We start from the raw sequence: 12,935 nt of genomic DNA, 5'->3' as shown, positions 1-12,935 counted from the left end.
TTTACACTTTTATTTCCAAATATAAATAAGCACCTCAAACAAAAATGAAAAAAGCCACAGAGGTATCAGTACTGTGCACCTCTGATATTATTATTATTATTATTAAGTCAATATTAGTCAGTTACAGCCACATCTATTTGCCTTGACAGTATAGCACAATAAAATAAGAAGTGTACAAGATTTACAAAAATATACATATATTCTTTACTATAACAAGCCCTGATGGAATGCTTTAATAACATTACACATTACAGTATAATATGAAATGAACAGCCTGTTTGAAAAACCTATAAATATTTTAAAAAAGAAACTGGGTTTACTACAGATAAAACCAATGACAGTGCACTTACAGCATATAGCAGATTTAGAAAATATTATTCAAGCTACACAGTATATACAGCATCCTCTACTGTCTCCTTCCACAAATGCTACATATTAAACAGACAACTGAAGCCTTTGTTTGCCACCTCCATAACGTTTTGCTTCATCCCGTCATTCCTCTGCTCAACTGCCCGACGTCTAACAAAGCAGTTCCTGGGATTTGTTGGTTCCTACTGTACACAGTGGGACCAGCACGATGCTTGCTGTGCTTGCCGGCTTTTATTATCCCCCTGATAGAGATCTGTTGTTTGCACACGTCCAGACGAGCGCCGGGCCATCCTTTTTGTTTTATGACCATCTCTGTGGTGTTGCCATGGCACCAAGCCCTCTGGCCCCGAAGTCTAATCCTGTCCAGTCTGTTGAAATTCCAGCCGTTGGCTGGATCATTCCTGTATCACAGTCGAACTCCCAAATGTTGTCATAGTCTACTTCCTGGTCATCTGGTTCTGCGGGTTCGAGGTATGAATTGCGACCTATAAGAATTGAAGACGATTAACATACTTGTAGTTTCACACAGCAAAAAGCAAACCTCACCCTGTTTAAGTAAACTTGGAAACAGTCCCAAAGTAATTATGGTGTTATGTGCATTGTCCCAAAATATGGTCTTACTGTAAAAACCAGTAGAGCTGCATAATCCCTGCTGCACCACCTTCACTTGTTATTTATGGTCAATAGTAAAAAACGTGCAGCCCGTCAAATAAAATCACCTGGTAAAATCATGTTTACTAGTTTATCTGGATAATCAGATAATCTGGACTGACCAGAGAAATCCTAGTCTTGTTTCATCAACGATAGCAGAGCCTGTGTGAGCAGTTGTGTGCTGTCAGTCACAGTGGGGTTATAAATCCAATCTGTTGAGCAGTGTTCTCTTACACTGAGCTTCACCCTGTCGGGACAACTGCACCAGCATATTTAGAGCGACACTAAGCTCTAATTCACTGGCACATTTGCACATTTTCTACACCTTCAAATCTGCAGCCTTTAACCTTCCGTCTACCTGCTGACAGACCCGGGAGTTTAATCACACCAAAGTGCGCACAGTGTTGAATTTACAGTGTGGTTGGAGCGTTGCCAATGTTGTGTGTCCTTTTAGGCACACAGGCTCACAGTGCTGACTTTTATAGCTCAAACTTTGAGATTGGAGATTTCAAAGAGTCTCCATTGTTTCTCCACAAAGAAAAAAAGGGGCTCTGTATCTTTGTTCACAGGATGAAATGAAAACATTTCCTATCTGGGCTAGGAGCACAAAAATGACACGCAGGCGTTCTAAACATAAAAGGAATGTTTTATTTGGCTTTTGATTGCATGCCTTTAATTCTTACCTGGTGAGTAACCATAATGCATCTGAGCAGGCTTTCTGGCAGAGCTCGACGGGTGAAGTATCTGTCAGCAGATGTGAAAACAGAGACAGTTACTTCCTGTGATCAGTTACAACAAACATCCTCATGGTTGCTTAAAAATGTGTGTTTCTTCTGAACCTGTTTAAATATCACCTGCAGCACACTTGCTGTGCTACCATACAGTTTATCATTTCACTCTGCACTACTGCATTCCAGAAACCGGAGTGTCCTGGGAGATGAGTATCTCTGTGCCTCTCACCTGCTCTTGCATTTGACCTGGCACAGGCAGCAGCTTTAGCCTCGACACAGCCTCTGCTCTCTGCTGCGCTTGGTTCTCAGGTGTGTCCATCTCCAGGTCCAGAGCGTGGCCCTGGGAGTTGGTCAGGACCAGGCTTCTCCTGCCGCGTCCACCCATAGGAGGGTCGTGGAGCTGGAAGGAGGAGGGCAGCATCTGGGGTTCCTGGTGGTGGTACTGCTGTTGATTCAGCTGTTGCCAGAGCCGCGGCTAAGAAACAAAGAAATAAGATGTGCATTTTTAGCACAAAAGTTGCAACATTCCTCAGTTACAGTGGACAGTAAATGTATCCAATAAAATAAATGATGACTTCATAAAGAGGAATAGTGCAGTAAAACTGAATATTTTACTGCACTAGTAAATTAGGCCAAACTAAAATAATTAAATGACTGGTTGGCTAAATCACAATTTAAAACGTTTAAACTTCTATAGAAGATTTGACATGCTCTAAAAAAAGAGTTATCATATGACCGAATACTCATGTGTTTATGGGTGTTTGCACTGCTTGATATCAGACAGGCTGTGCAGGTGTAAATTGAACCTGTGGATCCAGTATCATTGGCCCACTTACCACTGGCCTGGCCTCTTCCAAGGAGTAGATTTCGGGGGTGCAGGGCTCATCGTAGAGAGGCGATAAGGGTTGTCGTGGGGCACACATATCCGAGTGGCGCTGGGAGATGTCAAGTGAGTACCTAAGGGATGTCTGAGGAGTGCTCCAGCTGTTAGACTGGAGAGGATTCAAACAGAGGCAGGAGTTAGCTTTACATTAAGGAGAAATTTCCTTGCATTTGTAAGAATAGACACAGGAAGTAGAAAAATCAACTAATCCACAATTAGTTGTAAGTGTTACAGTGTGGTTGTGTCTTTGTGACTTATTCCAGATCTGCACCAGTGGAGCAGTAGAGTGCACCAGACTGGCTTAAGCTCTGTTTATAAACTCTAAGAGAGATTTCATTCCTTGCATCTTTGATTAAATTGATCTTTCAACCAGCCTAAGTGGCAGTGTTACTCCATTTGTTAACACCATATGCATGCCTCAGTCTATTGCCTGGTGTCTATTTAGGTTACTGCACACATGACACGTAAAATACGTCAGCGGTCTCAAAGGGAATATTCGGTTATCGAGTTAGACGCCAGACTGAATTACCTTGACAAGTGGAGCTTTCTCCAACCGCTGCGGGCTGGCCCGGTGCTGGGCAGAGTAGGGTATGCTGTAGAGCTGAGACAGCTTGGAGCTCTCTGCAGGCTGGAGGTAGGAGCTGTGCTGAGGGGATGAGTAGCGCACCGACAAAGGTCGTAGGTCACGCTCGGGCCTCGTGTGGGAAGATATGCTATTGCTTCTGCTGCCTAGCTGGGCAGTCTCAGTCGAAGAAGGACGGCTGGAACTGTACTGTAAGGACAACACACCCAAAGGACAAAAGTCAGCCAAGAACTGGAGCTTTAGATCACATGTGCCAGCACAGACTGTCTCTTTAGCTTCTGTTTGCTCATGTTTTTAGCAAACAGTGTCATGTAAGTGTGAGAGAAAAATGTCTCTGTTTAATTTGTGCCTTAGATCTGAAGCTGAACACTAACATCTGGGCGTGCAGCACGCTCTACTTTAGCTAATTGGATAGGCAGGCAGCTTACAGGACCCGCCCCCCCTTTCCTGGAGGAGTTTGGTCAAATGTCCTGATAATGCAGAATGATTAGGAAACTGCTGAAGCAGAAGCTAAAGGTCTCTTATGACTCCAAATCTAGAGTTTTCGCAGATAGGCATCATTTGAGTGAAAATGACTTTGTTCTGTCTTTCCTTTTCTTTGCTGAAGGCCTGAGGATCAGCACCGGAGCCTTTGTAACAGGAGCACTTTGGTCTCTACACCTTGCTTAATAATTAACTTAGTGAAAGAAAGCATCTGGTTGCTCAGCTCCAACAAAACAAACACAGGCTTTTTTTTTTTTCACAACTCTGACCATATTTATATCTGTGCAAATATTGGTGCGTGCGATTAAGTTTATTAGATCACTTGAACACTCATGATTGAGAAGTAGCACACAGCCGACTTACACAACGAGGCTCGGAGTACCCAGGTGTGAGAGGGTTCTCGTCAAGAATTGGGAACTGAAGGTTTCGGGATCCTCGTCCACTTGGGGGCTGGCTAGACTTAACAGACTCCATTCTTCCTTGGCTGTGTCCACTCCACCTGTCAAACTGAGGGGCCTGGAGATTAAAGGGCACAAAGCACGTATTAAATATGTAAAGCAAGCGACTGTGAATAAATCTTTCAGACTTTGGTCATGTCTAGACCTACAGTAAATTGTTAAATTGGTAACACAGTAGCAAAAATAGAGGAAGTCAAGTATATAATCATGCTGAGTGTTAGTTTACAAAAGAGGCAAGGCCAGACTCATACTTTAATTCACTCCACCCATATTTTCACAAGAGATAGCTCTCTTAATAGCAGCTGTGGTCAGTTTAATTATGTTTGTCCCCTGAAAGCAAGGAAAGCAGGCCTCACCTCTGTCTTCGTCGGGGTGTAGATGATGTCATAGACGGGAGGCGGGGGGCTGAGAACAGGCACGTCAGCAGCTTTGAACTGCTGGATCCAGTCGCAGAACTCGGTCCTGTCCAGACAGGACACCACTATGGGGTTGATCATCTTGCCTGGGAAGAGAGGAGGGGAGGACAAAGCCTGTCATTCGGTCCACTTGCTCACTGGAATGTGCTATAGCAAGATTGTCATTCATCAGGGATAAAACCAGCTCATTCATATGGGGGGGGTTAAACTCTGTGACGCTAGCAGATTCATGGAAAAGGGCACTTAGCACAAAAACATGCATAAGAATGCAGGCTCATTAAAATCTCTTTAACATGGATATGACTAAAGAGCAGTGCACTGATTCACAGTGTTTACCTTCAATCATGAAGGTGTTGGGCTTGACGTCTTGACAGGGCGTGGTCACTGTAATCATGTTGAGCGGAAGTTTTCCCTGCAATTGTATAGCAACAGGTTAACACAACTTTCTCGTGCACACTCTTAATATGTCGGATGCATTGAGCCTGGGCTGTGACTCATTTGAACATCAGAAAGGGGTCAACCTCACCTTATAGAAGAGCCCGTCGTTCTCCTCTGATAGGATGATCAGGGTCGATGGGTACATCACCAGCAGCCTGTCATTCTGCTCCTGAGGACAGAGAGATTTATGAAGCGTGTGGTTTTCTTTTGCTGAGAATTTATATTATTTTTCAACCAGAAGCAACATTTTTGCATAGTTTCCCAATTTTGTATATCTTGTTTACATATTTTACCATGTGTGCCTTTCACTTGATTTGTATGTATGCCTCCTGTTTGTATATATTTCCCCTGTGTACTGTTTATTCCTGGTGTTTTACTATTTACATTTTATTCCTGCACTTGATTGTTGGGTTTTCTCTGTATTGTTCTCCATTGGGTTTTTTACCTTACTTCTGAAGGTAAGAAGGCAAGCCCTGATAAGATACGAATAACCCCCGGTGCAAACACAACCATAAGACCTGTGCGAACGTTAACAAAACCAGCGACATTATCTTTTAATACGGCGCTGTGAGAGGTACACTTTAAATCTCAGTAGGATCTCCACTCAGAACCTGTTAGTGGGGGGATTTAAAGGTGCGGCAGAGGGACGGTTTATGTTTCCACTCTCACTCTCTCTCTCTCGGAGGGCGTGTCTGGATAGACAGCTGACATTCCAGCTGCGAGGTGAGTCGAGTCACTGCGTGAGCCCAGCAAATGCCTCTCACACACCCAGGCCCTAAATCTCAAGCACTTCAATGGGACTGCCGATTTTTTCCCACAGAAAATAAACTGCAGAGATCCACGCAAGTTGTGTCATGACTACTGTTTTTTTTTTATTGGCTGCTAAACGAAGCCCTGTTTGCGGTACTTTTTTTTTGTCTTCTTGTATGTTTTTCAGGAGCAACCAGGTTGCAGGTGTCTCGCACTGCTGGTGCACCATGACAGGAAACAAAAAGGAGCTGAAGGACATTATATACACATTTAGACTCCACCCTTTTCATTCACTCCTTACATTTTGTTGAGCTGATGTTTGTGTTTGTGTTGCGCAATGTGAAAACTATGTGAGTCACCTAGATTAAGGGCTGATGTTATCCTGACTATAATCATGGGAAAAATTCTCAGAGTTTGAAAACATGAATGTATCATTTGTTACCGTCTGTACAGTATTAGGCAAGTGACCCATAGCAGTGATTCAGTCTTGATAAGAAGCAGAGGTGACGTACCAGGCAGGGCAGGTGCTGCAGTCGCACCTTAGTGACATAGGTGATGGTGCCCAGGCTGTCTCGCTGTGAGCCTTCCCACTCGTGGATTGGCTCTCTGTTGATGGAATTTCTCAGCTCCTCTCTTCCCTCGAGAGAGTTGTCCTTGTTGAGCTACACGAGTGAGTAAACAAGAGATGAGTTCGGTGAGTCGGATCATCACCTGAGTAAATATAAGAAAAGCTCGGCTTTTCCTGAAACATAATCGTGTTCGTCTGCTTTCCTTCCCCGGCTTGTTCGCCAACACTGTTTTAAAGAACTCATGACTGTTTCTTTTCTCTTTTTCTTTCGTGATACATCCACATTCACGTGTTTTATCAACTAATTCCCCACCTGTGGGTGTAGAGTCAGCACTTTACCCCTGCACAGATGTGAGGGTTAGTTTGATGTAGGCCATGATGCGGTCAAGGCCACTCCCTAGTATCGAAGCCTCAGGGAGAGCCAGCAGTGAGTGACCCACTTGACTCACCTACATCTACACGCACGCACCCATCCTGTTTTATGAGCCAGGACTGAAGCCAAAGTATTTTCTGGCTAATTCAATGTGTGACTTAAGAACACACACACACACACATACAGAGGCCAAAAAACCACAGGCGAGGCTGATGAACTTACTCTCACTCTAGTGTAGTTTTCTGGTGACGTTGCATTTCCTCCATTAGCTTCAATGTTTTCTCTGAGCAGCCCAAACCACATGTCCATTTCTTCTTGGTTGGCGAAGTAGACGATGATGGGATTCAAGCTGACGCCTGCAGGATGTAAAAGGTCACAGGTCAAAAATGTAAACCGCTTCCTCTTTCTAAGCCCTTTTTTTTTTATCTCACAGTGGCAGATTATTCATGTGCACAGTCTGCCTGCTTTGATGTTGTGAGGCGTTATGCAATAAGGGCCATAAATGTGAACACATGTTCAGGACAGTCAACCACATGTAAGACCTATGTTGGAAAAACCCCTCTGACCTGCTGTGTTTGGTATTTAAGGATTGTAGGAGATTTTCCTTCCCACACAGTGCTTATCCAGAAGGAATGAACAGGACCTGGGATGAATAGATCTGGAATCTCCCTCTACCTATCAGTCCCACACATACCACAGATAACCAGCACAGATAGGTAGTCTATTTCATTCCCGTCCACTGGCTTTTTACTGTAATCGTCTGGAACCGTGAACCTGTTGACTGCTCCCTTAATAAGCAGCTCGTCTGGAGTCTTGTGTTGACTTTCTTTTCACTGCAGGTCTTAATTTTAGACCGTGACCACAGCACTCCCTAAAACTTTAAGTTATCTTTTTCACTCCCTCAAATCTTTCCTCTTTTTTTTTAAGTTCAAGCAACGCGAACATTACGAAAACGTCTCTCCCGGCTTTCAGTCAGTCAGGTCATTGACTGTTGTTGAAAATGTGCCACAATAAACATCTTGTGTTCACAGCTACATGTGTAAAAGCTTCCAGGAATTTTTACACATCCTCTTGTGTTGCTTTTGCACAGTCACCCTTCTAAGTCATCGACAGCGCATTTTCGACTCAGTGAGAGGAAGACGTCGGCCTCCCTCAGAGAGCCGATGTACATCAGCTCTCCCTTTTTGACTCAGAACTTCCTCACGCTTCCTCCAAATGTTTCCGGGCAGCTGTGCCCTGGGGAAGGTTAATGAAGTTTAAAACCAACCAATAAAAAACAACAGTGTTGAATAACAGGCTTGATCTGGGAAATTGCAAAACCAAAAGCGTGAAAGAGCAACACCGGAGAATGTCAATATTCTGGCAGCAGATATAAAAGTCCAGTCCACTTCTCTTGTTTTTATTTCCTGTGCTATTACAAAAGCTACGTAGCCACAACAGCTTTTTGTGATTTTAATTTTAAAAAAAACTTTCGGATGCTTTTTCTTTCTTGCCCATTCAAAGTTCAAAAGCTAAGTGGCATTTCAGCAAGCCTTAACCTGAGCAGTTTTTGGAAAGTGGCACCATAGATTATAGGCGGTGACAAGGTTAAGAGCGGTAGCTGGGCTTTTCTGCTCAACAGCTGGGCCGGCTGAAGTGCACCTGTTGTCTAACAAGCGGGGTCTTTAAGGCCAGTTTGGCCCTCCCTGACCGAAGGCGGAGGGGGCTCAGCTCTGGTTCATCTCGGTTTTGAGAGGAGGTGAAGAGGTGAGAGGGATTGCGGGACCTTTGAATCCCCAGAATGTGATAACAGTGGAACTGCTGCAGTCTGGAAATAGTGGGGGGGGGGTTCTTTTCTAAAGAGAGGAGAATTTTTACTTTGATCTATAACTGATGAGGCGGTTCGACACAGCTGACCACACAACAGAAGATTAAAACAATAAATAAAAATTGTGTCAGTCTGTCTCATCATCAAAAAGAGCCATCCGCAGCTCTACGTCATACATTTTCAGTCTAAGTGATCAATTACCTAAATTCCACAAAGCCAAAGAAACAAAACAGCATTATTGGATACCACGGCACAATGCCAGCAACCACTTGTGTCCTTTCTACTGAAGTCAAACATACCGTTTATTTGAAAGGCGAATTCCTGGGGTTGGCTGTGATTGCAGTTCTGCTGCAGGCTGCAGATAGTGAGCTCTTTCAACGGAAGAGTCCCCTGCACATAAACAGTAAAACAACTTCAGTCATGGCGCTTTTCACTCATTTCACTTTGCAACTTGTTCTCTAATGTGTGCCTTTCTCTTATTTTTATAGCATATATTTCTTTTCTTTGTGTTTATTCCTGCTGTGTACTATTGATGTTGACCCACAATTTCGTTGTGCATGCACAATGACAATAAAGAGCTATTCTATTCTCTGCACTTGCACACAAACATTCATAAACTACAAACCGTTCACTGCATCATCATCAGAGCTGCTATATGATCTGTTTGAGCCATCTGTTCAGCTCTAGTTCTTAACCAAAAATTATTCACCATGACAGTGAGGTCAGTCTTGGAAGCCAATGATGTATTCATGTCTGACTTCCATTTTCCGTCCTCTATAAACCTGAGTAATACTCCACACAGGTGCTTAGCTGTCTCTTTTAGAGAAGGGGTTTAATTGGCGGTAGCTACTGATGATTAATGGCTGCTCACGTTTTATGAGGCAGGTGAAGACACGTAATCATACCTTCTGTTTACCAACAAAGTGCTGGTTGACAGGGGGATCTATGTCAGAGCGTATGATGAAATGACAATCTTTTTTTTTTACATCTAACCTGAAATCGTGAGGATTTAAAGGAAGGGATTGTTGATAATGTTGCTTGAATTTTGAAAACTCACCTGGTATGTCAGTCCGGTTGTGTTGTTGGAAACAAAATGAAGGTGTGTCTGGAACAGATCCAGGTAGCAGTCGTGTATATCCTGAAGAGACAGTAAGAGAAGATGAGCCAAATGTGCCGTGTAGTAAAATCTATCCCACCTGTGAGGATTACTGTTCTGCATTAAAACTGCAATCTCCGGTTGCAGGTAAATGAAGCTGTGTATGCATAAAGGCCCGTGCGGAGGCGCACGTTATTACTGTTTATTTTGGATCACACCATCTTACTCAAGCGTTTTCCTCTGATTCACTGAGTGCCCACCGTCTTGTTACAGTATTATTTTGCTCTTTACTGCACAGTATGTTCTTTTCCCACCGTGACGTCATTCCTTCAATTAATTTTTTTTACGCTTATTGACAGAGCTGTTGTGTCACAACTTTGACAAATTGCAGTTCCCACCGCGAGGAGCCAGCAAGTCCTCTATCTGTGCCTGGGATCAGACACACTCTCTCTGTACCCTGAGGTTTTCTCATGAAGCTGTTGCACAACCACAGCCTATGCAAGCATGTCCGAACACAGGCTGCGGTTCTCTTTTTGGAAAAGGTATTGGATCTTTCGCAGCCAACCAGTGCGTCAAAGCCGGCAGCGAGTTTCATTGTGTTTGGTGGCTGCAGCCACATCCTGTTAATCTCCACCTGTTTTGTTTTTTTGTTTTTTCTGACACTCACTGGGTTCGCACAGGGATGACTGGCATGATGTGTCACCATAGGCTTGGCCATTGTTGGACATGACTTTAACCGCAACGAGGTAGTTGCAGTATAATCTTTGTTTTCTTTTACAGCTGTGTTCCTGACATTGCGACACACGGTCATTTAAAAAAAAAAGTGCTTTGCTGCGCTCACCTGACAGTGGAGGAAGCGGAAACGAACTTTGGAGCTGTGAATCATCCGTCCATAATTCTTCACATTGATGCTGCTCTTCTTCCAGCCGCTGATCGGGTCGTAAGCAAACGGAGGATCCCATTTGATGTTTTCTATCGTCTGCAGATCTTTAGGGGACATTTCCTGCAACCAACAAGTCACAATATTAGTTCGGGCATGTCAGCAGTAAAGCAGTCAGACCTGAATTTAAAGTCAGAAAGATTGGCACAGGGCTTGAAAACCACAGCCGAGCAGTTCTGTTTGGCATGTAGATGAATGACGTTATGTTTTCAGAGCTGGTGGAGGTACGTACCTTCCTCGGGGTGACAGTGCAGAGGATATTTATGATGCTGTTGGACTTCTCCTGTCCCTCCTGGGGATTATACTTGCGAAACAAGCGACTGCTGTCATGAGAAAGGAAAACTATGTGTTAATACTCACTCTCCAGGGTTTACCACCTAATCCATGTTTAGCTGTTTGGTTTATTTCCCAATCAACTTCACGCCTATAAGGATTCCAATATAGTCTCCTATGTACAGTTAGTGAAATAACCTAAATCTAATGTTTGTTATAGCAAAGCTTTTCCTTCCAAAGTCACACTTTAGTTTAAATCACGTTGTCTGTCTCCTAAATCAATCAGCATCCACATGCCTGGCTCCCACTCTGTCAGTGCCAGCCCTTTAAATGATAAGAACAACTGAGTCTTGTGTTTGTGATAGCGAGGATATCCACAGGGAAAAATCAGCATTCAATGTCTCTCTTTGTTTTGCATGACCCTCATCTATTACCATTTGTGTCACATCTTCACGAGGAAGCTCCCACACTGCAAAGATAAGGCTTTAGAGACTGCTTTTACAGCTTCCTCTTGTAGTTTATCTGCTTATCTGTACATATGTGTGCCAGTGTCCTCAGTTTAACAACGCAGGCTTTTGTTTTTATGCTGGGAATCAAGGGTTGTCCGTCCAGGAAGTCCATGTGCAGAATTAATTATTTATTAGTGCCTATTGAACAATAAAAAAAATAAAACTTTCTAAAATGCATTTATGCGCAGTGAAGAAATATAATGGTCCTACATTGTGATGTAATCTGCATCTGCAAGGTGGCAGAGGAATGTGTTGTAGATAATAGACAGGTAGTGGACTTGCACACCCAACATTCTCCAAGTCACTGCTGTGGCATTCAGCACCATTCACTCCCCTTTTCTTCAGGGAATACCTGAGCCTGGCCTGATTCTCCAACACAAAGAGGTTGTACGGTAACAGAAAACAGGAACACTGACTGTATTGTTCATCCTGATCCAATGATCCTGCCTGGAAGGTGTATCACTGTCCAAGTTTGAGCCGCTGAGCTTTTAAAACCAACGGTCTTTTTAGGGTCGCAATGCTCATCTTTTTATTTAAAAAAAACTTTAAAGCTACATGAGATGTTTAACCAAACTACATCCTGAATCGTTAGTCAGAAGATGAAGAATAGAAGCAGTGGTGAATTAGAACCAGATGTGATGGTCTAGCAAGGCTGAATCAAGGGTAACATGCCCAGGCATATAATCCTGGGGGATTAAAAGAAAACCAGGTAGAAAACCAAGTGTAAGCCAGCCATCTCCATAGTCACGTAGTCGTGTACTAACTTAGCAGACTAAACCTTATCATTTAAGAATAACAGCTCAAAATTAATCACGTTAATACTCAAGTCTGGATTGGTTTTTGTGTGTGTGTTCGTCTTTTGGAGGGAAAACAGAGTAATCGACAGCTGGCAGATCATCTTCACAGAGATGCAAAGAGGAGGCAAATGGTAACTGGATCATTGACACCGTTGGCCAGACGGACAGGCTGCTCAGGCACGACTCCGGGACTATTCTGTATTATGATCCTGAACCTGGCCCCACAAAATGCACAACCTCTGTGTAACCCCACTTCTCAAACCCTCAAGAAATACCAAGAATACCTTCCGGTTGAAAGCCAGTGTCTAAAATAACAATCTGCTGTCAAGGGCATGACTCTGTTTACACACCGACACAAGTACAGTATGAACACCCGGAGAGATTGAATAGTTCTTACCTGTTTCTGCGTATGAAACTCTTGCTGGAGAATCTGAAGTTGTGCTGGGGGACACATGACATACTGCTCCCCATGCTGCTTTCCTGTGTCGGGCTCTGCGCCTCTGTGTAGATACGCTGTAAACTCCCTGTGTGATGGATGAGTCTAATCCAGACGTGTGGTGCGCTCACTGCTGAAGTCAGACTTGTACTGAGGCAGAAGTGGGGAGGGTGAAGAGTCACTACTGTGTGTGAGTAAAAGGGGGTGGAGTTTGGGGCTGTGTCACAACAGGTTGTGTGTGTGTGTGTGTGTGTGTGTGTGCGTGCGCGCTCGGTGAATAAGGACACACACTCCCCTGACCTGCCCTGTCTGCTAAATCAATCCCGACAACAAAGCCAACAGGAGGGGGTTCAAGGAGAAGTGTGCCATTTCAC

The 12,935-nt window shown here is 43.8% G+C and overlaps 1 protein-coding gene across 1 annotated transcript; it reads right to left on the bottom strand.

The window, feature by feature from the left end:
* On the bottom strand, positions 1-12,705 carry plekhn1 (pleckstrin homology domain containing, family N member 1). Its single transcript, XM_005732887.2, has 16 exons — positions 12,523-12,705; positions 10,779-10,869; positions 10,448-10,609; positions 9,568-9,648; positions 8,810-8,900; positions 6,926-7,059; positions 6,275-6,424; positions 5,101-5,181; positions 4,911-4,986; positions 4,515-4,660; positions 4,064-4,216; positions 3,164-3,406; positions 2,588-2,743; positions 1,981-2,226; positions 1,704-1,764; positions 1-854 (listed from the first exon to the last, which is right to left on the bottom strand). Exons 1-16 carry the CDS (start codon positions 12,594-12,596, stop codon positions 670-672), a joined length of 2,130 nt encoding a protein of 709 aa, XP_005732944.1. The 5' UTR covers positions 12,597-12,705; the 3' UTR covers positions 1-669.
* Between the last annotated feature and the right edge of the window lie 230 nt (positions 12,706-12,935).

The sequence above is a fragment of the Pundamilia nyererei genome, unplaced genomic scaffold (genome assembly GCF_000239375.1).
Source record: "Pundamilia nyererei isolate P.nyererei 1_Seehausen unplaced genomic scaffold, PunNye1.0 scaffold00049, whole genome shotgun sequence".
Lineage (NCBI taxonomy): Eukaryota > Metazoa > Chordata > Actinopteri > Cichliformes > Cichlidae > Pundamilia > Pundamilia nyererei.
This window is presented reverse-complemented; position numbering and strand designations above follow the sequence as displayed.